Genomic DNA, 27,369 nt, shown 5'->3' with positions numbered 1-27,369 from the left:
GACTTGGGCGCTGCTGTGCCCATCCAAAGGACACCTGGGGTCAGGGGGGAAGTGCAGATGGCTTTAGGCAGCACTGAGTGCTCCTCCAGTTGACTGTCGTGGTTGGAAAGGGATTTTAGAGGTGTCCTCAGCGCAATTGTGGAAGGCAACTTTGATCCCAGGGCAAAGCCAGAGATGCTCACTGCAGAATTGGTGCCCTCAGCCCGGGCACTGGATGGTGAAAGCCTCCAACTGAGACAGAGCATGGAGCAGTGGGGTCGCAGCCATTTTCACACGCACAGAAACCACAGTGTGGTCGGGGGAGGGGGGGGGGGGGGGGGAGGAGGAATGAGGGAGGAGAGCACAGGGCTCATTGTAACCAGGGGTTGCTGCTTGGCCCCCATTGCAGCGCATCTGGGTGACCCCACTGAGCCACGAGCTGCTGCTCTGCCAGCGCCGGGTATTCCCCGAATAGACACGGAATTCGCTGAGTCTTATTATAGTTATAAAAGCGCTATTTTTGCCTCTGCGACCCGAGGGGGGGGGGGGGGGGGGGGGGCTGGGTGGGGGATGGAGGAGTAGGGAAGGGTGGCTGGATCCTGGAGTTTTTGGATTTTGTTTTTCCGAATTCGGATGTCGCGGCGTGTGCATCATCAGCATCATCATCATCATCGGCACGGGGTGGGAGGGGAACCCCATGAGCTGCGGAGGGGGGGGGGGGAAGCAGCGCTGGCGCTCGGTGACCATCGGTGTTACGTTTCGATGAATTCAGCCCCAAATCAGAGCGGAGCTGAGATTGCTGCCCGGAGGAGACTCAGGGGGCTGGGGGGGGGGGGGGTAGGGGGGGCGTGGCCAAACGGGGGCAGGGACAACGCGATGTCACTGGGAGGGGTTTCCCCGCTCGCGGGGCTCCCCCGCCCGCCGGGTGCGGTGGCAGCGCGGCAGTCGGTGCGGAGCCATGACCTCCCGCAGGTAAGGGCTGCTGCTGCCCCCAGCCCTCCGCTTCCCCCCCCCTCCCCCTGCGTTGCCGAGCTGTTTTGGGGATCGATGCTGGGGTTGAGGCTTTGCTGCCCCGACGTCCCCGTGGAAGCGTTTTCCCCCTTCTCCGCCCCTTATCCCTCGTGCTGCTGCCTTGAAGCACTTGATGCTCCGGGGCTGCAGCTGTGGGATGAGTGGGAGCAAACTTGCCCGCTTGCTTGGGGCAGCTGTGCGGGGTGGGAGCTTGGAGTGACGATCTCGGAGCATCCGGAGCGTCGTCGGTGCTTCAGTTTCGCAGCTTCACTCTCTTTTCTGCGGTGGATGCTGGAGCTCGCGTGACACGAGGGCATCTCTCTCTGGTCCCCCCTTCCCTGCTCCCCCTTTGGGGGGATGGGGCAGGCACCCACCCGCTGCGTTGTCTCCTCCTGTGCCCCTTTGCCGAAAGGGCTGAGGGCGACGGGACGCGGCTCCCCCGTGTTCCCCGTGGCCGACGTGGGGCTGGTCCTGCTTGTCCGCCCTCCTGCTGCAGGGTGACCTGCGGGGAGGGGCTGGTTTTGCTGTCAGAAAGTCAATTGCATTTTGGAGAGCCCCGGGGAGGGCGGTGGCACAATGGTAGAGCTGATGGGCACCTTCCGATGGGGGTCTGTTGTAGGGCAGGGAGTGCTCATTTGGGGATGGGGTGGGACATGGGCAGGTCATGATGTGGGGGTCTCTTGAGCATCTCGTAACTCCAGGTCCTTCTCACACGTGTTTCTGTGATGCTATGATTCCGGGTCTTGGTTGATTTATGGGATTTTTGGGTCTCCCTGCCATCCAGCTCTGGATGCAACAGGTGCTGAGTGGTGTTTTGTGAGCATCACTGATCTATCAAGGAGTCCGAGCTGCATGGAGCAGTTTTTGTGCTGTTGCCATCCTCTTTTGCCCCCATCCCTCCCACACCCATGCTGAATGTGCTGCCCATGAGACTGCAGCACTGCTCGGGTTCTTTCTCCTAGCAGCATCACATAGCATACCATCCCTACTGGGAGGCAATCCCTCTCTTTCTGCACCTAGTGATGCTCTTCTCCCCCTGCTTGAGCCCAGGTGCACCCTCTGAGCTCCTACCTGTGCTGGTGGGCAGTTGAGAGCAGCTCCTGGATTAGGATACTCACTGCAAGGCCCGGCTGAAGCGCTGGAGTCAATCCTTTGTGGGCTGTCAGCACTGAACCTCCATCCTTTCCTCCAGGCTCACGTGGGACCCCTTGGAATTAAGGGTGCTTTGGCACTGGTGAGCTGATGGCTGGAGAGGAGCTGCTGTGAGCCTGCTGTGCTTCAGGGGGTGCCCAACCTGCTGTGGATGTCCCCTACTTGTGGTCTTAGGGCCTCAGCGTAGGGGGTGATGTGAGGGAGAACCAAACCCTGCTGCAGCGGTGCCATCAGCAACGCAGCACCCAGAGCACGGGGTGGATAGCAGCTGGTGTGTGCTCTGCCCTTGTCTGCAGGGCCAGCTTTCCTGGGATGTTGTGTTTGGAAGGAAAAGTCTGGAGGAAATGAGGAAACGCCACTTTCTTGTGTTTGCCTCCGGTGCAGGGGTTGCCCTGGGTCTGCTCAGTGCTGCCCATGGTGTGAGCTGTGGAGGTCCGTGCTCCTCAGTCCCAGCGCTGTGGTTCCAGCACTGAGCATCAGCTGCATCCCCAAACCTTTCATGCTGCCCAACCTCCGTCATCTGCTGCCATTACCAGTGAGAAAACACATGCTTCCTGCCCCGACTGCAAATGTCAGTGTTAAGCTGGAGTATTTGCAAGAGCTGCTTACTTTGGTGCAGGGGGGGTGGGGGGGGAGGTGGTGATTCCTGGTGCAGGAAGCACAAACATTCTGATTCCCATCCCTTTTCCAAGGAGGGAATAAGAATGGTTAACGGCCCAGCTCAGAGAAACAGAGCTGCCAAGGAGAGGGCTTTGAATCGGGCTCTGGGTGATTTTCCAGCATCCCATGGCTTCCCAAGGGCAGCGAGCTGTTCTTGTTACGGTCCCAAGACAAACACGGTGCTCTGGGCCCTGGAACACGTTCCTGGGATGCAGCTGTATCTCCTGCAGGCTGCCAAGCAGAATTCCTCACCGTCTGCAGCAGGGAAGCCAGTGTGTCCAACTCCTGCTGCCAGAGCCGGGCTTGGGGTGAGCTTCCTCTGTGGCTCCGGAGCTGCTCATGGCTCCTTCCAGTGAGGTTTGAATGATGGGGTTTCCAGGAGGTGGCTCTTCCCAGGGATGGGATGAATGGTGGCTTTGTGCTCCGGGAGCTGCCGGGGATTCCAGGTGTGCTTTGCAAGCACTGCTTCGGTCCTTTTTCCTGCAGTGGGCACGGAGATGTCCCATTGCTTTGGCAGAAGTGGCACTTGGCTACTGCTGCCCCACGGGATGCAGTGGGAGGGATGAACACAGCTCCTGTAGCCCTGCACTGTGCTCCAGGAAGAGAGTGTAGGACGGGGCCTAATCAGATGACGGGGCTGCTGTGCTCACAGGCTTCCTGCACGGGGCTGAGGGGAAGGAGGAAATTCTTCACATTAACCCAAGCTGGAAAGCAGGAACTGTGCCTTTCCTGTATAGGCGTTCTGGTCGTGCAAATAGCTCCTGCTGCTGCCCCTTTCCAAAAACCTCACAGAGGGTGTAGCTGGGGGAAGTGTGTGCTTCAGCATCTCCTCCTGAGCTGCCGCCTCCCTGCAGCAGGTGCTGCACTCGTGTCCCCTGTCCCCACGTGCAGGGGGGGTTGCTGTGCTCCAGCTGCAGCAGGTGGTCGGCCAGAGTGCGGCCGTGACTTTGGGATCTGGTGGTGGAGGAGGTTTTCCACATCCACTTACAGATGTTTTTGTGCAAAGAGATGTGACTTTCACCCCCTGCTGCATCTTTGAGGTGCTGTTGGGATGGGGTGGGCTTGGTGCCTCTGCCTGGCTGTGCCTGGAGCACAGTGTCCCCCAGAGCAAACTGCAGCAGGGCTGGGGCAGCTCAGCAAGGAGCCACTCTGCTTATCTCGGTGGCAAAAGCAGCAGTGGGGGAGGAAGGGGTGAGCTGAGCTTTCTGCTGGGCTGGGGCTCGCTGTGACTGTCCTGATTGCATTATCAGGCCAAGAGCCTGTGTCGTGGCAAGCATCTGCCCGAGGCTTTCTGAGCACCAGCTGGCTGCGTGCTGCCCAGCCTCTGCTCTTCCTCTTCCCCAGTGAGATGATGCAAGCTGATCTGCAGCCTGCTGGCTGGCCTGGGGGAAAAGACACCCAGCGATGGGGAGAGATGCATGCAGCCTGGTGCACACCTCCAGCACGGGCTGAGCAGGGCCAGAGCTGCTGCCACCGTCGTGCCCGTGCTGCCCGGGGGGTTTTCCTTCAGTGCCAGGGCTGTGAGCAAGGCTGCAAGCTGCAGCTCTCACCCGCGCTGCCACAGTGAGCGTGTTGGGGTTTTCTGTTTGTTATATTTTCCTTCCTCTCTGCAAAACAATAGGTTTGAAAGTTCCCTTTTTGGTCAGCATGAGGTTCCAGTTGGCTTTCAAGGGAACTGCTGCTCCCTCCATCCCAGGGCTGAAAGGGGTTGGTCCCCTTTCTATGCAGGGTGGCACAGCTTTGGTCCCCTGCTCCTCCTCATATCCCCCTTACTCTCCTCCCGGCCCTGAGCTGTTGGAAGAGCTGTGAACTGGTGGGGACTGAGCAGACTGAGCCCCTCCATAGTCATGAGCTGCATCTTTTCCATCCAAGGGGGATTCCAGGGCTGGTTTGGGCCTTGGTTTGTTCATTTACTTATTTATTTTTGTGGGTTTTTTTTGTTTGTTTGGCTGGTTTTCTTGGAGGATTGGGTGTTTTTTTTTCTTTTTTTTTTTGTTGTTGTTCTCCCCCATCCTTCCTCCCACCCTCCTGAACTATTTCCATCAGTCTCCTCTCTAAGAAGTGTAACGAGCCCCGCCACTGATTAAATTCTAAATATAGCCCTGGTATTTTTTCTCCCTCCAATTCTTCACGATGTATCAAGGTAAAAAATAGCCTTGGCGACTCTTCAAAGGGGACGTGGGCCTGTTATGGGCTATATTTTAGTCTTGACACCCTGCCCGGGTCTAAAATAGACCTCCTCGTTTTTAATTAGCTCGCCAGGTTATATAATCCTGAAAGCTGAGGATTCCTGGGCTCAGCAGGAGCACGCGTGACGCCCCGGTGCTGTGTCGTGGTGGGGACAGAGCAGCCTTGGTGCCAAGTGGGGAAGCCACGATGAGGCCATCATCTGGTTCTTCTTCCCTGGGCTCTGCTCTTGCCTTTCTTCCTCATTGCCTTGACTTTAGTTTTGGTACCTTGTTGTCTGAAACCTGTTGAGTGAGGAGTGAGAGCTCCTTGGCCAACCGTGTTGCCTTGGTGGTGTTAAAGAGCTGGGTAGGTCCGGCACTGGGGGATGTGGGCATGGCTGGGTTGGGCTTGGGGTTGGGGTGTCTTATAGGTCTTTTCCAATTGTAATGATCCTAACAAGGAGCTTTTTTTTTTCATCCCTGGCACGTTGGTTTTCCCATAGCTTCGGTCTGGATGCCTAGAAAAGCATCCTCCTCCTCCTCCCATCATCGCTACTGCTGCAGTGGGTGCTGGACCCCAAACATGCAGCAAAAGCTTTTAAAAACTTTCTAACCACCAGATGGAGCAAAGGACCTTAGAACATCTTGGCCAACTCTTTGGCCAGGCTGTGCCACTGGGCCACCACTGTCGTGCAGTCCCTGTGCCTGGCATGGTTTTGCTTCCTCCCCCCAACCTCCTCCTGCAGGGTGTGGGGTTGTCCTGGTGTGGCTCAATGAGTGGGGGCTGCAACCACGCATTCACCGTGGGCCCACTCCTTACTCACTGACCATTGAGCACCCAACAGATTGCAGTTTTCCAACTCTCTGATGTGTTTTTAATTGAAGCTTTCTCCAACTTGTGCAAGGAAAGGGGGTGCTGCACCAGCAAAGGGTTTGAGCTGCACCAGCTGCCATCACCCGTGGCTCGGCTAGGAGTTTCAGTCCTGCTCCCATGGGTGTTGGGGCCAGAGCATGTTGCTGTTGCAGCAGTGGAAACTTTCGGTGTTTTCACCTCGATATTCAAAGCTAATAGAAACCGGCGTGCTTTGAAAAGCACTATTAGTGAGGAAGTCGTGATTCTGAAGCGTTCAGGTTGGAAGTCAGCAGGTTTCAGTGTCCCTCCTGAAGAGAGGAAGAAGAGGGATTGAGGTACAATCTCAATTTGAAGGGGCTTCTCCAAACCTTAGATCTCCAGTTTGGTCAATGTACCCAACCACGTTCAGGGATGGCCCTGTAGGAAAGGAAGGCACAGCTCCACGGGGGGCTAACTCAACCTCCTGTTCCCCCCCTCCTATCTTTTTCTGTATCATCACAGCTTTTATCTCCAGCATCTCTGTTTCTCACCCGTGCTGCTGTCCGCCCACCTGCAGCACTGAGCACAGTGCATGAGCAGGGAAGTGGTGGTTATTTTTAAGCACTGGTTTGCACAGTAGGGCTGGTAGCAACCAAAGGAAAGCCCTGCTCTGTCTGTGGAGCTGCTGGTGCCCTTTCTTGTCAGAGTGTGGCTGGATTTCCAACATTGCCTTCAGCCGTGGAATGATGGAGCCCCAAGCCTCCATGGCTCCTTCTCAACGTGCCGTGCTCTGCATCTGGTCTGGGTTGGCCACGACAACAGATGGGGCCAGGACTGAGCTGGGTGAAAGGAAGGCAGTGCTCTGAGCTGAGCCTGCTGCTGATCCCTAATCTCCTCCATGCCTCAGCTGCTCTGCTGGCACATTAAGGGCTAGCCACAAAGCAACCATAATTGTGCTAAGTGTCTGCGGGATAATGGACTAAATACACTGGATTGCAGCAGCAGCCGCATTCCCGGCCATTTAATGCCTTGATTGATGTGTGTGCAGTTGTGTGCCAGCCCACAGCCTTCTGAGGTCTCATTCCTCCTGCTGGTGCAGGGATGCCACAGCCAGCTGTCCAGCTGCAGGGCTGCCATGGTCCTGAGTTTGCTGGGATTGGGTTTGTGCTCTTCCTCCTGCAGTCAGTGGAGGGAATTAGGCTCTGCTCTGCACTGCTCTTGAGAAGTATCTGTTTCTCTCCATGGCTAAGGAGGCAGGACCCTAGCTGGTGCGCAGTGATGGGGTTTCCATGTCCTTCCAGCTGTCCAAGAGTTGGGTTGGGCTGTGCTCCTCATGGAGGCTCAGCCACTTTTGGGTCCGAGCAGGATGTGTCGCTTGGTGGGGGACTGGAGCAGAAATGGGATGCACCGATATTGCGAGATGGCAGAGGAGCCAACTTGGGAGATGACCCAAAAGCAAAAGAAAACCTCCTTCTTCCCAAAGGCACCGCTGCTTCAGCCCTCGCTCAGCTCTGGAGCAGAAGTCTGGAGGAGGAAGACTTAATGGGAAGAAGATGGCATGTCTGTCCCTGGTGGCCGGTGGCACGCACCGTGCCGTGCTTACCCTGCCGGTCCCCCTCTCTACACCCAGCTCACAGCTGCTGGGGCTGTGCCGATAAGAGGATGAGATGACTTCCTTTTCTTCTCTCCACCCCCTCTCCCGTCCACAATAACTGTGCTTTTTGGTGAAGAGCCAGCTGTCACCTCTCTGCTCGGAGTGTCCCTGGCTCCATACGGGATGTTCCTATCCGGCACCTAGAGCAAGCCCACACCTCCCGTATCCTACAGACCTTGCTGCCTTCAAGCTCTCCTGTGGTTTCTGTGGACTAAAGAACCCCTCTGCACACCCAGGAGCCCCGAGCAGTGATGGTGAGGTAGGGTGACTGCTCTGCTTTTGTCAAAAGGGAGAAGGCATGGAGACCAAGAAAGGTTATGTTATTGCGACGGGATGTGAGCTACAAAGGTGTGGGTGCTGTTGGAGTGGGAATAAGTGATTAACAGTGCTCATTAGCACTATTTCTGCAGAAGTGTGACATTCTCCAGTGGAAATTACCCCTCGTCTGCCTCTGCAGCATGCAGGTGGTGATGGTGACTTTCTCCTTCAGCGCTGGGAAACACTGTGCTGGCAGTTTCATTAACGTGATTATTAAAGCTGCTACCACGAGGCTGGTGGTGCTGAGTGCAGCCCAGGAGGGGTTATCCCTACTGGGAACAGAATGTTATTTATGGGCTTGTTATTAGATCTGTATCTCGCGTTACCTTGCTAGCAGTGCTGCATTAATGGCTGCTTATCTCCCCGTTTGCTGTAGAGGAGCATGCTTTAGTTTGCTGATAACGAGCATCCCAAGGCCTTTCTTCTCACTTTCCTTCCAACGCTGCTCCATCCCATCTTAGAGGTTTCTCTTTCCCTTGCCTCTGCCCTGAGTGTGTTGTGCTTCATCATGCAGAGCTAACCAAACGCTCTCCTGCTCCAGGAGGAAGCCCATTGCACAGACAGCAGCTTTCGTTCCTGCCTGTATTTGATTGCCATGCCCCATCAGTCTGGCAGGTGGGCCGCGGTGTGATTTTAGCTTGTTTTATGAGAACAAAAAGCATCTGCAATCGATGGGCAGTCAACTTTCACGAATGGGGTTCCATTGGACTCCTGGAGATGAGTAGGCGATGCCTGGCTGAGGTTAAACCGTGTTTTTCTGGTGGTCCCAACAGCAGAATGCACACTGAGGATGGTTCCACCCTAAGTTCAGTTTGGAGAGTTGATTCAGAAAGCGTGGAAGCTGAGAATTATACCCTCCCACACCTTTGGGACTGATGGATTCGAAGGAGCTCCAGGCACTTGCTACACCTTTTTTAATTAAGGGAACATGGGTGTAAGTCCTCTGGGCAAGTTGGAAGAGCCCCAGCTTCCTGCAGGGAGCAGAGCTGGGTGTGGGAATGTGTGCTGGCCAGATGGAGCCAGGTCTGCCTCTCCCACTCTGGAAATGGGGAAGAGGCACAATTTGTACCATTTTTTTCCAGCAGTTTTGGTCCCGTGTTGTGATTCCTCTCTCACTGTGTGTATCCCGTAAGGGATTTTTCTGCTTTCTTTACAAACTAACCTGAAGTGTCTCAATGCCCTCAGGGCATTGGGCCCTCATCCCTCAGCGAGATCAGTGTGGATTTGGATCAGTGGGGTGCTGGGAAGGGGATGGCAAGATGGGAAGATGCTTGGTGCACACTATCCCCCATATCTCCCCCTGCCTTGGCCTAATGCTCACTGTGTAATAAATATCCCCAAGCTCAGATGTGTGAAAGCTGTTGTGCTCAGGGTCAGAGCTGCTCACTGCAGCGAGGCGAGGAGAAGACAGCAGGTGCCAGCATCTCTCACATCCCCTATGCACCCAAGCAGTGCCGAGGCAGCCCTGCTTCAGGCTGCAGGGGAAGGCCACGTCACGGGCTCCTGCACCCTCGCCCTGCAGAGCAAGCTCTCATCTTTGTCTGCAGAAGATGTACAGTTGTGCCATGGGTCTTAATTTTGTCCGTGGTTTCCTCTCTCGGTCGCTGTCAGCCTTTATCTGCAGGGTGCCAGGGTCGATGCTGAAGGATGTTTTCCACGTGTGGGAGGGGCTGTGCTGCTCCATGTCCCTCTGCTTGGGTCAGAGGGAAGAGCATGACTCTTCCTTTTCATTTTCAGTCCCCGTAGCAATGCTGTCACACTGAGTTTCTAGGAGCAGAGCAAGAACCTTTGGTCCGTGAGGTTCATCTGGTGATGAGAATTGCATCCGTCCCAAAAGGAGGGTCTGCATTTGCAGGGGTTTTGCCTTTTTTTTTTTTTCTTTTCTTTAATGCAATTGTGGCTTTTCTTCTGGAAACTGCTATTTCTCAGCTGCTGACCTGAGCAGTAGCCTTGGATTTCCCCCTGGGAGTAAACAGGTGACCACATAATTGCATTTGGACCTTTCTAATCTTTGAAGATGGCATTTAATAGGAGCACGAAGCACTGGGTGGACGTCAGCAGCCCACACTGCCTCAGGTCCTCTCCCATGTTTTCCTTTCCAGACGTCACATCATGAGCTCTGGGTGTAGGGGTCACCCTGCTGGACCTTCCTGCCACGTCTGTGCCTCATTTGCACGATGTGATGTCTCTGTGCCCTGGTGTCAGCCAGATTTAAGGATCTGCTGGGTTTCTTAGGCCAAGTCACTGCTTCAGGCACCTGATCAACTTGAAGCTCTTTGTTGAGAGAACATCGCAGCTGGCAAACGTGCTGCTGCTTTTAGGAGGTGGGGTGGGGATGGATTAGAAGGAAAAAGAATGGGACAGTTTGGGGGGAAGGAAGATGTGCCAACAGCAAGCATGGACTAGAATAATGGGGACTGAATAATGCAGATAAAGGGGACTAGATGAGAACAGACTCCTGCATGTGTCAGGGAGATAGGACAGATGTGAATTTATATTAATTAACACTTAATGAGGCTCCAGTGCCAGTCAATTTCTTTGCCTGAAACCACTCTGCCTTGTGCTCTGTCTTGTGATGACGTCTATGGAAACCAGCTCCAGGGTTTTGTTTCAGCAGGGCTGAGGTGCCCAGCACGGGGCTCATTGCTGGGCTCTTCCCCTGCATAGGGGCAGGATGAGACCTCCTCAGACCTGAACGTGATTAGGGCAATCAGCATCCTATCATTACGGTGGCAAAGCTGTCGGGGTTGCTTTGCCCCCTCTCTCCTCTCTGGTGCAGTGTCTGCGTTGCTCTGCTGGGGTTTTCTCTGGGGAAGTCCCTGTGCACACACACTCTCACTGACTGTATGCTTTGAAATTGAATGGAAAAAAGCAAAACCTGCCACGCAGCAGAATGCTGAACCAGAGCCAAGCTCTTTGCTCAGGGCATCGTTGGAAAGCTGGCCGTTCTCGAGGAGGTTTTTGGCTGGAGATGTGCATCCTCAGCCTGGCTGCCTGCTGCACACTGGGATTGCTGGTGGCTGGTAATATGCTCCTCCCGAAACAGAGCTTGTCTTCTGCTTTGCAGTAGAAAGGTGTTTGTCTTCTTCCAAAGCAGCACATCTTGTCTTCCTGCTTGCTCTGTGTTTTGCATTTTTGGTCATTGAACCATTGCCCAGCCATGGGGTCAGGGTGCAGAGAGCTGAGTGCTCATGCCACAGCCATGACAGAGATTTTCTTGCTCATCCAATTGCCCAAAGGTCTGACAGTTCCTCTGCTGTTGGTGCTGAAGGGTTCGTTAGGAACCTCAGCGATATCTGGTGAAGAAGTGTGGTTGCTTTGATGCTGCTCCATCCCAGGTCTACTGGAGGCTTTCTTCGAGGTGGCATCCAAACCTGTTGGCACAGGGGCACAGAAGAGCTTGAGAGCACCCTGCCCTGCCCACGTGAGTGGTGGAATTCAGTGAAGTTTCTGTGTGTACCCACTCAGAGGAAGTAATAAACCATACGGGGTTGGGAATTGGTGATCCCTGAGGTCTCTTCCAGCCCAACCATTCTGTGATTCTCACCTGAGCACGGATCAGCAGCAAGCAGTTTCCCATGGAAGTGACTGTTGCCTCCCAGAGAACGCACAACAGGTTGTGTACCTTCTGTGGGAACGGTTGTGCTGATTTTTGTAATGCAGTACGTTTTCAGGAGTTGTTTTCCAGTTGTAAACAGAAGTCCTGGGGGATATTAGATGTTGGGCACAGTCACGATGAGCTGTCATGGTACTAATTGCTTTAGGAAAATGAAAATAGTTACCTGTATGTAGAAGTGAGGTTTGCAGGGCATGTTTATTTAGCATGCTCCCTTGGGGCTGTGCCTGGAATAACGACTCTTCTGATGGGATTTGCAACCAACCCAGCTGGAGATAAACAAGGGAGGCTGCTGTGGGTCTGAGATGCTCTACATGCAAGTGTGCCTGTGTAGGACAGCTTTCAATGAAGATGTGAACGCTAACGATTTTAGCACGGAAACATCGTGAAAACAAAAGCAGTTTTGCTGTAGAGTTAACGCACACCTTGCTTATTTCTCTGCTGGAAGAAGCCTCTGTTGTTTATTTGCTTGACTGCTAAGAGCAGAGTACACCCTACCATGGATGTGGGTGGCTTTGGCAGGTGCCCAGGGCTGGTGGCCTTTGTCCCCTCGTCCCCCTTTTCCAGCTCCTCGAACCGAGCAGTGCTCGCCGCACACGATGCGAGTAGGAGTTGTCTCTTGAGCCAGATTAGCTCTGATCCTCTCCAAGCTTAACAAGGACAGGTTACCATTAAAACACTCCACTTTCTCCAGCTTGCACTGGGCTAACTGTTCTTCGGACCCAACACAGAGGTGCCTTCCCTGGGGATGCCCCAAAATGAGCGCAGTGAAATCCTGAGCACGTCCCAGCCCTATGGCAATGGCTTTCAGGTGTTTGGTGGTGAGCAGTGCTGAGGCAGAGCTCTTTCCCTCTATGGCACCTGGGCATTTCCAGGAGCCCATCCAATGGTGGAGCAGGATGCTGGCACCCAACATCCCCACTGCCACGTTCCATTTTATCCCAAGGCATGAGGATGCCTTTCCAACAGAAAAAAGAGCACAGCAGTGCATGGCACGGAGCATGAAACAAAATGGTACGAAAGTAATAACCATCTTTTTTCCTCTCTCTTAGGCTCTAGCCTGGATCCTCTCTATTTGCTTTCCTCTCGTAAATACTTCAGACCTCCCTATAAACAGCTGTGAGCACGCAGTGCAGCTCCTCCAGGCACGGTTTGTGGGAGGCAGCTTGCAGGCTGTGATGCCCTCGTGCAGCACGGGATGTGTGGGTGGGTGCTCTCTTCTCCCCTGTCGTGTTGTGGGTTGGTTCTGCTTACTAACAAATGTACTTCAGTAAAAACCCGGCGTGAAAAACAACTCTGAAGATGCTTTGTGCAAGCTCCAGGTCGGAGTGAAGTCAGTTGTGTTGGTGAAGGTCCTCCAGCTGTGGTGGCTGTGATCTCCCTTGTAGTCCAAGCCCAGAGTGGTGACATTAGTTTTGGTGCAGAAATCCATGGGAGAGGTGCAGACTTCTGTTTGCAGAGGGCTTTTTCTCTCTTTTATTTTCGCCCCCCTTTCTTATTTCACTTCTGAGTTTGGCAGTGGCCTGCCTGCTTTCTCCTCCTTGTGAGGGCTGTGGAGGTTTCCTCCCTGGCTCGTTGTTTGTATTTTTTTTTTTTTGCAAGCTAAATAACAAGCAGCCTGTGTGTGCTTGTGTGAATTGGTTCGTGTCCAAGCAGTGGGAGTGATGAGGGAAAAGGCACTTAGCGTTTAGGTTTCTGTTTAGTGGCACAAACAGAGCAGCAGAGTTGATGGGCCCTCAGACATGACCCTGTAGGCTCTTTTCCTGCCTCTCATCGAGCTGTGCTGTCCCTAAGGCGTCAGCAGGGCGAATCTTGCTGTTCCCATGCAGTATTTTGCTGAGAAAAAGGTGCTGGATGGGGGCTTGTGCAAGCTGATTTAGCAGCTCTGGTCAAAGCAGCTGTGAGGGAGAAGGAAGAGGACTATGGATCTCTCCCCTCCCTTCCCAACCACCCACCCATCCATTTGGAGAGACACAGGATGCACAGTCCCTCTGCTTTTGGTGCCCAGGGTGTTGTCCTCGTGTTCTCTTGCTGCAGAACACAGCAACACTGCACTGTTTTCATTGCCATTAGGCATTCAGAAAACAACCCCTCGATGCGTGGCCCTTGGCAGCTTCTCCTTGTCCCTGAGCTCCATTAAGCTCCATTAGAGGCTCAGTCCTCATGCCAGGAGGAGTTCTGCAGAAGAGCTAAGTGCTGGCCCTGCACAGGGTGGGTTTATAAAAGGGTGTCACTGCTGATGTCAGGAATACGAGGCTTGGAAGCACTGGGATTCCTGTTTACCATCTGTTTGCGTGGCCCTTTCCTAATCCAGCCGCCTTCCTCCAGAACTTTAAACAAAAACTGTTTGGGTTGTGGTGTGAGGGAGGAAATCTCAAACTGTGGAGGAGACTGTGACATTTCTTGACCTTTTCAGTGTGTATCTCTGAGGCAAACACGCTCTAATGAGTGTAGTGTTTGTGGATTCGGGCTCTGGGTGTGTTTCCCAAGGCAGCGAGATGCTGGGCTGTGCAGTTTCGTGCAGTGATGGCTGGCTGGTGCATGAGCTAAGATGGGAGAGCAGTTTTCTGTGGGCAATTGGGGCGCTCATAGCACGATGTGTGAGGTTACTCAAAAGATCCTGGCATTTGGAAAGTGGGTTCTCGTTGGCTTCTGAAACGTTGAGCCATAGAAGCAGTGCCACGGGGGGGAAATCGTTAGCCTGGTATGCATATTTAGCACATGTTAAAGCCTGGAGAAACACCAGTTCTTGTGATTCCATCAAAAGCTCCTGATCAAGGGTGATAGCATCAGAACTGAGGTCAACGGATAGTTTGATGTCACTTCAAACACAAAGATGGCATTGAAGCAGCATGTAAGATGATGAAACTTCTTTCCCCGTGGGTCAGCTGCCTCTCTTTCCCTGTCCTTGTTCGTCCTGTTATGTAAGGACACTAATTGCCACGTGTTGCAAACCAGAGTGCAGCTTTCCCTCTTGGTGGGGTTTGAAAGGGACATCTTTCTGCAATCCAGCCAGGGCAGGACTCTCTTTGTGAGAGGATTTAAATGGAGAGACAGAAAGGCTGAGGCTTGTATCCTTGCTTGGGAGAATGAGAGGCTTGCTGCTTTGGTAGTGGAGTTTTTCTTTCACCACCACAACATATAGGTGGGAGCTTTTGGGTGAGAGCTGCCCCTGCAGAGGGGTGGGTGGGGGGGTCAGGGCTGGCACCTAAGGGCTCTCGTTGCCCTTTCACATGTGGTGTTTGCACTTTGCAGGTGGTTTCATCCCAACATCAGTGGCATCGAGGCAGAGAAGCTGCTCCTGACCAGGGGGGTCCATGGCAGCTTTCTGGCTCGGCCCAGCAAGAGCAACCCCGGAGACTTCACTCTCTCTGTCAGGTAAGGAGCCAGCAGTGGGGGAAAGTGTGGGGAAGGGGCTGTCCACCCTTCTCCCCTTGACAGGGAGATGGCTCTGCACGGAGCTGACCTCTCTGGCTACCACTCATGGCACATCCTGCTAAAGCCATTGGTTCAGAGGAGGAAGATGACGTGCCTGCTCAAGTTTCAGGGGAGAGCATCTTCCATCCCAGCATGAATGAGTCATCTCTTCTGTACTTCAACACAATCTTTGGGAGGGATTCTGTTCATGTCCATAGGGGAAGAGGCAAAGAGTGACCCTGACCCCCTGTGATGAGAGGGTAAAGGGGGGAACACTGAGCTGTGATCCCCTCCCATGAGAACCACCCACTGGTGCCTTGCAGGGAGAGAGCTCAGCAGAGCTTCCTGCAGGCACTCATCACGTAGAAATGGTGATTTCTGTTTAGTTTAAACAACCCTCGTCTTGTTTAGGAAACTCCAGTGACTTTATACATCCTTGTACCAACGCTGTGTTTAGAGAAACTTCATGCAAACAACAGAAGGGATGGAGAACCTCTTTATTTTTTCCTACTTGCAGTCCTCGCTGTGCTTGGACCTGCATTCCTCCTCCCGCAGGAGTTTGCAGCTGCCTTGTTTTGTACACTCTGCCATTCGTGGCAGGGCATGCTGCCTGCTTCTCCCAGCTCTGGACATGGAGCATCGCCTCTTTCATGGTGTTCTGGCAGGGCAGGGATCCAACTCCACGAGCTCATCCATTGTCTGGCAGTAAGAAGTGGCTGAGAGTTAACGAGAGAGGTGGAACTGCTGCCTAATTAGAATAGGAAATAAACCCAGAGAGCTGCCTGGAGCAAGCAATGACAGTGAGGGGGTACATGTGAACCAGGGTTGGGCTTCACGTGAGCTCTGTGCCTCTCCTCACGTTATGTTGTGAGTCAGAGTGTTGCCTGACCGTGCAGCAAAGTCCTGACAGCACCTGCTGAGCCAGGCACTGTGCAAGCAGACGCAGGTCGTGTCTGTGCAACAGGGTCGTGACGTGGAAAGATGCCCAACCAGCAGTGTCATCACCCTGAATTAGCAGGGAATTGCTTTGCTATGAGAGTCGTGCCCACACCTGCATTACTGCACTTGGGCTGTGGAGTCATGCTGCAATTTGGTGCCATTTCCCTCCCTCGGCTCTGCCCTGTGCTGTTGCAGTCGGTTGCTTTCCCTGTCTCCCAGTCCCCTACCTCCCCTGTGCAGTCCCAGCATGGTTTTGTCATCGCTGTTACCTCTCTGCTCTCTGTGACAGGTTATTGGAGGGGGCTGCACTGCCTCCTACAGCAGCAAGTGCTGGCATTAGACACGGTTTTGCTCGTAAGATCTGGAAATGCCCTTCTAGATGTGCTCTGTGTGTTGAGAGCAGGGCAGCACGGCGTGCCTTCGTGTGATGGTGCTGAGCACTACCACACAGCCCACTCAGTGGAAAGTCTGACCAAAAGGAAACCGAAGCTGTGACACGTACCATGTTTCCAGGAAAGCACGTGAAACGTGACACACCAGCTCAGGGGCATCTCGGACTGCAGGCAAGGGAAGAATCCTCTTTGTGGACTGCTTTTACCTACAAGTCCTCACCTCTCCCTGGTTCGTCCCACCTCTCGGTCCTGATGGGATTGTTCAGTAGTGTGGAAGATCTGCTTGGATGTGGTTGCTGGTTAGGTTCTGCTTCTGCTTTATCTGAGCAACGTGCTCTTGTCCCACCAAAACGGCCCCAAAGCTTGCACATAAATGGTTTTGGGAATTAGGGTACACAATGAATAGGTTCCTTCAGAGCAAGCGAGATCTATTTCTCTCACCCTCCTTCCAGCTTCTTCCAGGATTTGTGAGAGGCAGCGAGGGGAAAGGCAGCTCTGTTTCATTAGAGACAGGACGTGGGCTGCAAGGAGGGAGTTCTGGCTGACCAGACCACACAGCAGGTGACCTATGTGCTGGTGAGCATCCAGATGCATATCCCCGAAGAGGAGCTAGGAAATAACGTAGCAGAAGTTACAAGTTTCTCATTAAATTCTACGTCTGTTCTCCCTTCCTTTCTTTACCTCGGCACATCCTTCCAGCCTCTTTTCCAAAACCCTGTGCCTCGTCGTGATAGCACCTCCCAGCCCCAGTAAGGCCCTGAATGCAAGATTTAAAGAGGGATGGGTCTGCTCCTGCTTTTTCCAAGCTTGATGCTGGGTTGTTCCTGCTGTGCTGGAGCTCCAGGAGGTGCTGACCTCCAGCAGATGTGTAGAATTCAAACCCACACCTGATCCCTGAAATGGGCTCGGCTGCATCTCTGAGTCTGCGTGGAAACATCACCTGGTGGTGGGTAGAGTTTCATCTGAGAGCCCGAGATGTCATCTCACTGAACCCAAACATTCAGCAACGTTTCTAAGCCCTGTGGGAAAACCTTCCAGTTTTGCATAGTGAACCTTTGTTTTTGGTGTTGTTTTTTTTTTTTTTGGGGGGGGGGATGGGGGTTGATTTTTTGCAGCTTGCCATATATGCACACTGTGAAATTCTAGGTTTTCTCTGTCTGATGCGAGCAGGGAAAGCACATGACTTAAAAAAGACCATGGGATGCAGGAGAGAACTGTATTTCTGATGTTTAAAGCAGTTCTTCACGTTCCCCAACAAAGAAGGAATGGGTTTTGTGGGGCTGAGTTGGTTTCTGTTGGGTTTGGTTTTCTTCTGGGGCCCATGTGTGTGCTGGGTTATTTTTTTGCACGTTCATATCAGCTCGGTTGCAAAGAAGAGCAGGTTGCATCTGCACTGGCTGTCAGCACAGTGTGGACTGAAAGCATTAGGCTCGGGTTCACAAGTTGGGTTATTTTGGATCAGGGAGCCCTGCTGTATATCTAGCGAGGCAGTCGTGCTGTTAGCAGGAATAAGAACAGTTTTTCACAGTGACAGGAATAACCACTGCGATGCTTACTGTAAGCAGAAGGCAACAGTTGGACAAATGTCCTCATTTTGCGTTTAAATCATGCACTGGGTGGCTTTGAGGAACAGTGTTCACTTCAGGAATCGTAGCGTTGGCTGTCAGCAAATTACTTTTTTCATATTATCCTGAACACGATGCAAACTCGCTCCTGAATGCTCGAGTTCCTGTGCTGGTGAGGCTCTTTCCAGGCTCCATCTCTTCTCCTCTGCTCACTGGGGCCTTGCACAAACCCTCCTGTCTCTCTTGAGGTCAGAGATCGTCTTTTGCACCAAGAGTGAAGCTGTTGGAGCAGCCGAGCCCTCAGGCATGGGGCAGCTGAGCCTCTTTGGGTGTCTCTTTGTGCTTTATGTCAGCAGGCAGCATGCTGGGGCACATTTCCATGGATGGGCTCTGCCCCCAGCTTGGTGCTGCCAATGTGACGCAAGCTCTGTGAGAAGAAAAGGAGGGAGAAGGGAATGGATCAATGCCCTTTGTGTTCAGCCTGACCTTGGGGGCCGAGGGGATGAATGATCCCGATTATTTCGCCGCTTTTCATCCCTGAAGCGCTCGATGGGATGGTGGTGGCTCTGTGAACGGAGCCTTTTGTAGACCTACAGACAGAGACGTGTGGGGAGAAGGGAACTCCGGAGCCTCGAGCCAAACAGCCAAAGCATGGCTTCACCCACTGGGATGGCTCTAATTGGAAATCACCTCTGTGCCCGACCCAAGGCAGACAGAGCATCCAAGAAGAGCTGCGTGAGCACGACCTGCAATGACAGATTCTGCACTGACGAGCTCCCTGCCAGCAGCCAGGATGGAGCACGCGGGGTTGTGGCCATCTGTCAGGGCAGCAGGACCTCGTGGCGTTTGGGGCTCAGCTCTGGGTGACCTGTGTGCATCCCAGGGGTGGTTTGGCCATCCCATTGCTACCAGAGGCTGCTGTGTCCTTCCCCATTCATCCTGCAGTCGTGGTATCTAGAGAGGAGGTGTTTTTGTGGAGCTGGGGCTAGCTGCCTGATGCTATCAGGAATGTTTTTCCATGGCATTGCCTGTCCTGCTTAGGGCTGCAGGAACAGAACAGCTCTTCCTCCCGTTTAACCTCGTGCACAGAGCAATGTAGCATTTCTAATTTCACGCTCCATGAAATGGCTTTTTTGTCTGACCTGATATGTGGCTTTACACCACCTTGGGTCTCCTGCATCTCACTGTCGTGGTTGCTTTAGCAACAAATTGAGAGAGGCTGGGAACAGCTCAGCACGGTAAAAAAAATAAAAAAAAAGAGAAAGGGGGAAAAAAAGAGAAATTTGCCCAGATTTACAAATCTCGGTGACCCAGCTTGTCCATTAGGCCTCGGACTTCCAGCCACATCTGCACATTCTGCCCCACTGACGGCCTTTCTTCCCCAGGAGGAACGATGAGGTGACGCACATTAAGATCCAGAATACAGGGGATTACTATGACCTGTACGGAGGAGAGAAGTTTGCCACCCTGGCGGAGCTGGTGCAGTACTACACTGAGCAGCAGGGGCTGCTGCGGGAGAAGAACAGCAATGTCATCGAGCTCAAGTACCCCCTGAACTGCCAGGACCCCACCTCGGAGAGGTAAGCTGACCCCAGAGGGAGCTGTCACGCCAGCTGTGGCTCTGGGAAGCCCCTCCAGCTCGTGGTCTGCCTTGCTGCCAGCGAGGTTTTGGGTTTTGCCACTCGTACCAGACTGCAGCACGGGATGAGCGGCCGCTCCTGTTGGCAGTTCTGGGAGGTGGAAAGCCCCTTGGGCTGGGTTTCCCCCTGCTCTGCCGCCAAGAACAGCCTGGCTTGGCAAAGGAGTTCTGTCACAGCCTGTGACCACACATCTAGCTGCACGGGGGAGAGGAGAGGGAAAAGGGTCCTCTAAATATAAGAAATGACGGTGGTGTCAGAATATAGCACGGTGCGTCAGGATCGCAGCATCTCCAGGAGCTGGCCTCGATCAGCAGCGATGCTGTAAGCAGTGCTGAGCTTCTCCATGCTGCCCTTCTGCCACAGCTCATGCAGACCTGTGATGCAGGTCTCTCCTCTGACCCGCACGAAGGGATTTTGCTCTTTAGAGGTCTTCCCAGACAGGCGTGGAGTGGCCAGGAGGGGGGATTTAAAAGCCTCAGCGTCACTGATTGCTGTTCTGTAGAGTTTGTCCTTTGGGATAAAGTGGCTGAGGTGTGGTGTGATGCCATCTCATTGCCCCTGGAGAAGCACTTCGAGCTCCTGGATGGCAAGCCAGCAGTCAGCATCTTCTGGGGCTGCAGTGTGTGTGTGTGTGTAAGGGAAGGAATTAGGAGAGATGAGATTGAGGACAGGGGTGTGTGCATACAAGTGTACACTATCACAGAAGGTGGAGCAGCTTGCTCCTGTCCACGGCAGGGCTTGGAAGAGCACAGCACCCTGCTCTCTCCAGGCGACCTGAGAGGTGAGCAGCAGTGACCACAGCAAGGTCCAGAAAGCCAAGTCCTTTCCAAAAATCGTCCCCAAAGCATGCCAGAGCTCTGGGAGCCCAAAGATGAGTGCTCTGTGAGCATCATCCCAACAGGGGAGTGTAACTCTTGCCTAAAGGCAATGCTCCGTGCCTTCCTCTGCAGGTGGTACCACGGGCACCTCACTGGCAAGGAGGCAGAGAAGCTCCTGACAGAGAAGGGGAAACCAGGCAGCTTTTTGGTGCGGGAGAGCCAGAGCAAACCGGGAGACTTCGTATTGTCAGTGCTGACAAATGAGGATAAGATGGAGACGGGGGACCGCAAACCACACGTGACCCACGTGATGATCCACTACCAGGTGGGCAACGTGCTGCCCTGGCTCACCTGCCCCTCTGCCCCAGCTGGGAGCTGGGCACTGACTCTCACCCACTCATCCCTCTGTCACTCTCCTGCAGCCAGATGGGAAGTACGACGTAGGGGGAGGAGAGAGGTTCGACACGCTCACGGACCTGGTGGAGCACTATAAGAAAAACCCCATGGTGGAGAAATCTGGAGCTGTGGTCCACCTGAAGCAGGTAAGATCTGCTGCAGCACGCAGCTGTTGGTTCAGGATTTGCCACCTGGCTTCCAAAGTGAATCCAACTCCTGCTAGTACTCCCCAGGAGCTGATTTTTTTTTTATTATTTTGAGGGAAAAGGAAGTCTTTCCACTGTTGAAAGTGATTTCTGCTTTGTCTCCATCTGTCCTCCAGCCATTCAATGCCACACGTATCAACGCAGCCAACATTGAGAACAGAGTGAGGGAGCTGAACAAAATGGCAGATCACAGTGAGAAGGCCAAGCAGGGATTCTGGGAGGAGTTTGAGGTATGGGGGGGATGCCGTGCTCTGTCCCACTTGTGCCTGCAAGTGAACAATGTCATCCCTGCATGGCAGTGCCATGGTTTTCCATCTCTTTGCAATGCCATCATTCCTTTCCTTGCTTTCTGTCTTTAGTTACTTCTTGGTCCTCTTTCATTGCCTTTTCTCATATTTCTCTCCTTCGTCCTCCAGCCTGTTGTTCCCTGCAGGGCTCTTTGCTTTCTCCCCCAATTAGGGACCAATTAGGTCCCTCACCAAGCTATATCTCAGCCCAATTCCCCTCCTGCCAGCACTCCCTGAGCATTGGGAAGCCAAGCAGTTAGTTATAAGAGCCTCCACATCTTCTTGTGTGCCCAGAACAGTTTGTTCTTGTGTGCTCTGCCCACAGATGCTGCAGCAGCAGGAGTGCAAGCTCCTGTACCCCAGGAAAGAGGGGCAGCGACCTGAGAACAAGGCAAAGAATCGCTACAAGAACATCCTTCCTTGTAAGGAGATGCTGAGTATTGCTGTGGGCTTTCTTCTCACTATGGCTTCTGCAGCTTTGTGTTGAGCCTAGGTTAACCCTGAGGAGCCCCTCTGATCGTAGCTGAGCCGGAGGGAGGAGTACTCTGCCCTGTTGTGGAGTGATCCATTTCATTCACAGCCTCCTCTGTTCCTTTTTTAACCCGGTCTTTCCCCATTGCTTGGCAAATGGGTGCATTGCTATCCTCTCTTTGTGCTGAAAATGCTAAAGCATTGTTTAAAAGTGACGTGGAGCTGGAGCCAGAGGCTCCAAAGGAAATATCAGAGAATACCCATTTCCTTTGGGTGCCCCTGTGCATGGCACTGCCCTCCTGTGCTCACTCGGTGCTCCTCTCCCTCAGTTGACACCACGCGGGTGGCACTCCGAGACGTGGATGAGAGCGTGCCTGGCTCAGACTACATCAATGCCAACTACATCAAGGTACCTGGGAAGGGAAGGCAGCACGTGGGGGCTGTGTTTGTGGTGGGGGTGTGCAGTAACGGGACCGGCCTCGGGGGAACAGTCATTCAGGAGCCGTTCTCCGCCGCTGCCCTCATTGTCTCATGGGTCAAATTATAAATGCCATCCGTAAGCTGAGAGCTGCTTGAAGCTGTGTTTCCAGCAGTGCTGCTCTGGCAGCACATACCAACCTCTGGGAAACCTTCAAGGTCACTTCCTTGGTGGTGTACCACTGCAGGTACCTGGTGGCCCAAGCCTGTGCTCGGTACCGTGTGCTACAAAGGTCCCTGGAGGCAGGCAGGTTTTGCTGGTAACGTTTGGCTTCTGTTGAAGCTGGTGATGGGAGCAGTTCATGTCCATGGGTGATGAGCAGAGGAAAATCGGTTGGCTTCCAAACACTGACTTAGCTGCTAAAGGGTGCACTAAAACAATTCTCAATCCCTCGCTCTCCTCAGAGCATCCCTGAGGATGGGAGGAACTCGGAGCACTGCAAGATCTACATAGCCACCCAGGGCTGCCTGCAGACAACCGTGAACGACTTCTGGACCATGGTGTACCAAGAGAACAGTCACGTCATTGTCATGACAACCAAGGAAGTGGAGCGGGGCAGGGTGAGATCTGCTGCCAAGCCCCCGTGTCACCTGCATCCTGTGCCAGCCTGGGATGCAAAGCAGTTCCAAAGCCTTCAGAAGTGAAAGGCTGGGCAGTTGGTAGGGGCTTGTGTTAAAATGGGAAGTGGAATCAGTGATGAATTAGTTTGGGGCAGCCAAGCTGTGTTATCCTGCTTGGAAAACCGCAGGTCCTTGCCCATGATGGCAGGGACTTCTTGCAGCAAGCTGGGAAGCAGAGTCAGGAGGCTGTAAGCTGCTGAGAGGCCAGAAAGTAATTGTAGAACCAATCCAAAGGAAATGCTCTGCGTGTGTGGTTCTCCTTAAGTTTTTTTTTGCACTCTTGCTGCTCACCCTTTGACCACAGAGCATCTCTGGGTGAGACGTTTGGGGTCCGTCCCCCAGCTCCCCACTCGGCTCACCAGCAGCTCTCCTGTGTTGCTGCAGAACAAGTGTTTTCGCTACTGGCCAGACAAGGGCTGTGCCAAGGAGTACGGGTGCATCTGTGTGAGGAACGTCAGCGAGCGCGAGGCACAGGGCTACTACCTTCGGGAGCTGGAGATCCTCCATACAGACAGGGTGAGCTCTCTGCTGCTGGGACGTGCTGGTTCCTCAACCCTTGGGATGGGGTCTGCAGCATCCTTTGGGTTTTACCTATTTGGTGAAGTTTTGCTCCACTTTTGTTCAAGGGAAAGGAGTGTAGATGTGGTGGCGCTGAGAGGTGTGGTACACTGGGAGTGGTGGTGATGGGTTGGAGGTTGGAGTCGGCCTTAAGGGTCTTTTCCAACCTTAATGGTTCAGGGTATGAAGGAGAAGCCTTGTGATGCTCCTTCTGATGGGTGCTGGGTCTCTGCTCCCCGCAGGATGAGCGTCCCCGGGTGGTGAAGCACTACCAGTATTTCAGCTGGCCAGACCACGGGGTGCCCAATGAACCAGGAGGAGTTCTCAGCTTTCTGGACCAAGTGAACCGGACGCAGCGAAGCATTCCAGACACGGGGCCGATCATAGTGCACTGCAGGTAGGAACCAGCTCTGCCATGGGGACGGGGAACAAAAAAAGGGCATCTCTTCCCTTTGTTACCTACCACTGACTCATCACACGAGCTGGTGGTGGGCAGATGGGAAATAGAGGTGACACAGGTACGCACATAGGGAAATATAACCTTCCTTTTCTTTCTCCAGTGCTGGAATAGGACGCACGGGCACCATCATAGTGATAGACATTCTGGTGGATATTATTCACAGGCAAGGTATGTTTCTGTGTCAGACTTGAGCCTCTCACTGTTTGCTTTGTTATGAGATAAGCCTGCTCCAGGCACAAGCAGTGGTCTATGATCTCCCAGCAGTGGGTTTGTCTCAGCTGGGGTTGAGCACGATGTAAACCTGGGGTGAGAGGGACTTCTGTAGCACGTCTGGACCCTCAGTTCTCATTTAGGCAGGCGGACTTTTTTCAGCAGTGGTGATGTTTATTTCTTAAACCGCAGAAGAGGGATAAGCAAGAAGGATTTTTCAACCTGATGGCCACTTCCCGCTTTCTGGCTCTTGAGCAGGTTTGGACTGCGACATTGACATCCCCAAAACGATCCAGATGGTCCGCAGGCAGCGCTCGGGCATGGTGCAGACAGAGGCCCAGTACAAATTTGTTTACATGGCTGTCCAGCAGTTCATTGAGGCAGAGCAGAAGAGGCTGGAGGAAGAGCAGGTGAGTCCTGCTCAGCTTGGTTGGAAAAGCAAGGGCACATCTCGTCCCACACCAGGCACCACAACCACTTCCTTCGCCCTGGAACCCAAATGCTGCCCTGAACACATGGGAATAAACCCACAGTCACTGCTCCCTGCTGGCATTCAGTATCCTGCAAAGCTTCCTTCTGCGTTGGCTCTGAGTGGGATTTTAATGTCTTTGCTTCCTCCTTCAGAGAAGCAAAAGGAAAGAGCGAGACTACTTGAATATTGGATACTCTCCTGTGGAAAAAGGCAGAGCCAAAGGGCAGCCCCCTTCACCGCGAGCCCATCCTGTGTAAGTCTGCCTGCTAGGAGCAGGATGAGAGAGTGGCTGGAGCCTGGTCCCCATCATTTACCCTTCCTCTCCCATTCCCCAAACCTCACCAGTTCCTGGCTGTTGGATGGGAATAGCAGAAAGTAGTGATCCCAGCACAGCAGCCCACCTTCCTCTTGTGGTAAAAGGAGAAGGGGAAATAGACCACGGTGTGTGATGTCTCAGACCCCACAGCTTTTAGAGGGGGAGAAAGGGAACTCAGCCAGGCCACTGCCTGCTTCCTACCTGCCACCTGCCTCTGGGAACACATCCAGTGCCAGGAGGCTGTTCACAACAAGGCTTTGTTTCTTGACAGGGCTGATGATGAGTCAGCTTCCGTCTATGAGAACCTCAACATCAAAAGCCCAAAGGTTTCAGGGATGAGTAACACGGGGCGATAGAGGACCGGAGGTGAGCTGTACGGAGGCTGTGCAGGTAGGAATGCTTCCTTGGGTTAGGCTGAGTGTCACCGCTGTCTGTTTATGTTGTGTTTGCTCCATGTGCTTCAGCTCATGCAGATCTGCGTGGCTCTGCCAACTAGGCTTTAATGACGTCGGACAGAGCCTGAAGATGTGGCTGTGGGCAGCTGCAGAATGGGGAGAAATGTGGTTATGGGATCTCAATAAGCAAACATTTTAAAGCGTGGCCGGTACTGGAGGGGAGAGATTAAATAAAGAAGAGATTTTGGGTGCTGGGAGTATCTCAGCTCTGTGCCACATCAGCGCCCTTTTCTCCCAGTTGTAAGCCTTGCCCTCTTTCTTCCTTCTTGCTCAGGACTGCAGGATTTACAGTGTTTACGTCCACCCTTTTCACATGCTGCAACTGCGGACAATGCTTTTTTGCCCATTTTGCCTTCCCCGAGCACCTTGGATTCAGCGAGGAGCTAAGAAACAAGCAGAGTCTGCGCCTTAAGAGCACGCCTTGAGCTAACTTATTCTTGAGAAGGACCTTCTCCTGGTCTCCCCTGTATCAGTAGGTTGATATTTATGTGGAAGTGCCTCTGGACATTCATCGGGCATCAAAGCTGTTGTAATTGTTGTTGGTGTTTGTTTTGTTTGGTTTTGTTTTCTTTCTTTTTTTTTTTTTTTTAATTTAAGATTGTTATTTTTTACATGCAGGTTGTTAAAAGGAATGGGAATGCCTGTTTGCTTAGGAGCTTTCCCAGGGTTGCCCACTTAGGGCCTCCGTCAAGTATTAGTGCACTTCAGTGTATTCATTAGGTCAATCATTTCCAAGCTAGAAGCGTTTGCTTCTAGACTAATACCCAGGCTAACTTTGCTGCTTTGAAGGTGGGAAGTAGCAGTGCCTGGGACCCAGGTATTGGTGCCTCTGTTGATTCTTCTCCTCACCCTTGTGGCTGTTGCAGTTCTAGCTTTCTATGCAACCCTGCTGAAGCCCACCTGCCATACAGTGGGTGAGCGTGTGTGCCTGGAGCTGCGTGTGAGTGTCATGGCAGGACTGGGAGGTGGAGATGAGCATCCTCACCTTGGTGTGAGGGTTGAGCCCTGAAAGCCCGCCTAACTGGAGCGTGCTGATGAGCAGGAAGGCAGCTTTGACTGTGCACTGTGCTTTTAGGCACCCTGAGTGAGTAACACACCCCAGGATGCTGGACTGAGCTGAACTTGTAGAGCTGGGTCCCTCTGAGCTTGATGCAGCTCTGCTGTTACCCTGCTGTATGACCTCTCCTTCCCCCTGCAACTATATGACAAAGCACGTGCTGTGTCTGCTGGGTTGGGTGTTATAGGAGCACTTGGGTTTGACCAGTGCCACAGAGATGAGTGTGTTATTGAGTGGAGTGTTCCAGCTCTGTTGATGAATCTTGGCTTTGTGACTGCCAGGGCTTCCTGCTGTTCCAGCCCCATGGTCTGCAAATAGGACATCTTTTTGCAGGGTTCATTGGAGTCAGAGTGCCAGTGTTGATTTCTGGAGCACACAGGATGCTGATGTGCTCCTGGGTCTCTGGCCACGTGCAGTCTCTGCCCCTCTGCCTGGTTGGGTGCCCAAGTGCCAGCCCTGAGCAGTGAGCAGGAGGGGCTGAACGATGGCACGATGGCATCCCTTGGCTGTACTTCCTGGCTGGTCTTCCTGGTCCCTTCTCACAGGACAGGAGAACTGTTTTATTTTTATTGCACTTTTAATAAATGTTGGATATTCTCAAGGCCTTTTTTTTTTTTTCCCTCTCTTCCCTTCCTTTTCCCCCAGAGTGGTTAGAGAAAGTGACTGACAATCAGTGTGGACAAGGGACCTCCTGAACCTCTTCCCTCCCCACGTCTGGGCCCTGTTCCCACGTGCCTTGAATTGCAAGTGGGTGGTGAGAAGGGGTAGTGCCGAGGGACAGGCCCTGGAAGGATGCTGTGATGGACTGCCAGGAGTGGTTGGAACTGTGGGAACGCCTCTGTGCTCACTGCTGACCACCATAACAATGGGTGTGATGAGGCTGTTGTGCTGAAGATGCTGTTTCCCTCCCCCCCCCTCCCTTAGGTCTCATCAGTGGGATTGAGCAGTGATGTAGTTGCACATGACAGAGCACTTCATCTCTGCCAGTGCCAGTTTGCTGGGCTTTATCTCAAAGGCACCTTTTACAGTGGAAGTGCCTTCTCTGCCCTAAGTCTCAGTGAGCCACTTTCTCCAAGAACACACTTCAGCTGGTGCTGTGAAGATATCCTTCCAGCAGCAAGCACTGGGAGCGGATGGGATGATGCAAGGGAGGATCCCTGTCGAGCCCAGGGCCTTTGGCTGAAGTTGTTGCAGTGCCTGGAGCAGTTTCTGCAGCCATGTG

General features: G+C 53.2%; 1 protein-coding gene across 2 annotated transcripts; it reads left to right on the top strand.

Annotated features, from left to right (window-relative positions):
• The first annotated feature begins 876 nt into the window (after positions 1-876).
• LOC136049600 (tyrosine-protein phosphatase non-receptor type 11-like) lies at positions 877-26,748 on the top strand. 2 transcript variants are annotated; one of them, XM_065737979.1, is made up of 16 exons: positions 877-951; positions 14,646-14,768; positions 19,089-19,283; positions 20,294-20,486; positions 20,584-20,703; positions 20,880-20,993; positions 21,376-21,472; positions 21,851-21,930; positions 22,404-22,559; positions 23,004-23,135; positions 23,420-23,574; positions 23,738-23,805; positions 24,106-24,257; positions 24,472-24,572; positions 24,907-25,025; positions 25,365-26,748. In XM_065737979.1, exons 1-15 carry the CDS (start codon positions 938-940, stop codon positions 24,989-24,991), a joined length of 1,785 nt encoding a protein of 594 aa, XP_065594051.1. In that variant the 5' UTR covers positions 877-937; the 3' UTR covers positions 24,992-25,025; positions 25,365-26,748. The 2 variants fall into 2 exon arrangements, with proteins under 2 accessions (XP_065594051.1, XP_065594052.1); XM_065737980.1 differs by lacking the exon at positions 14,646-14,768 and having other exon boundaries at positions 923-951.
• The last annotated feature ends 621 nt before the right edge of the window (positions 26,749-27,369 follow it).

Source organism: Cyrtonyx montezumae, unplaced genomic scaffold (genome assembly GCF_038088225.1).
Source record: "Cyrtonyx montezumae isolate F1298 unplaced genomic scaffold, pur_monq_1.0 scaffold_21, whole genome shotgun sequence".
NCBI classification, from domain to species: Eukaryota; Metazoa; Chordata; class Aves; order Galliformes; family Odontophoridae; genus Cyrtonyx; species Cyrtonyx montezumae.
The sequence above is the reverse complement of the archived record's forward strand: the minus strand, read 5'-3'. Positions and strand labels throughout refer to the sequence as shown.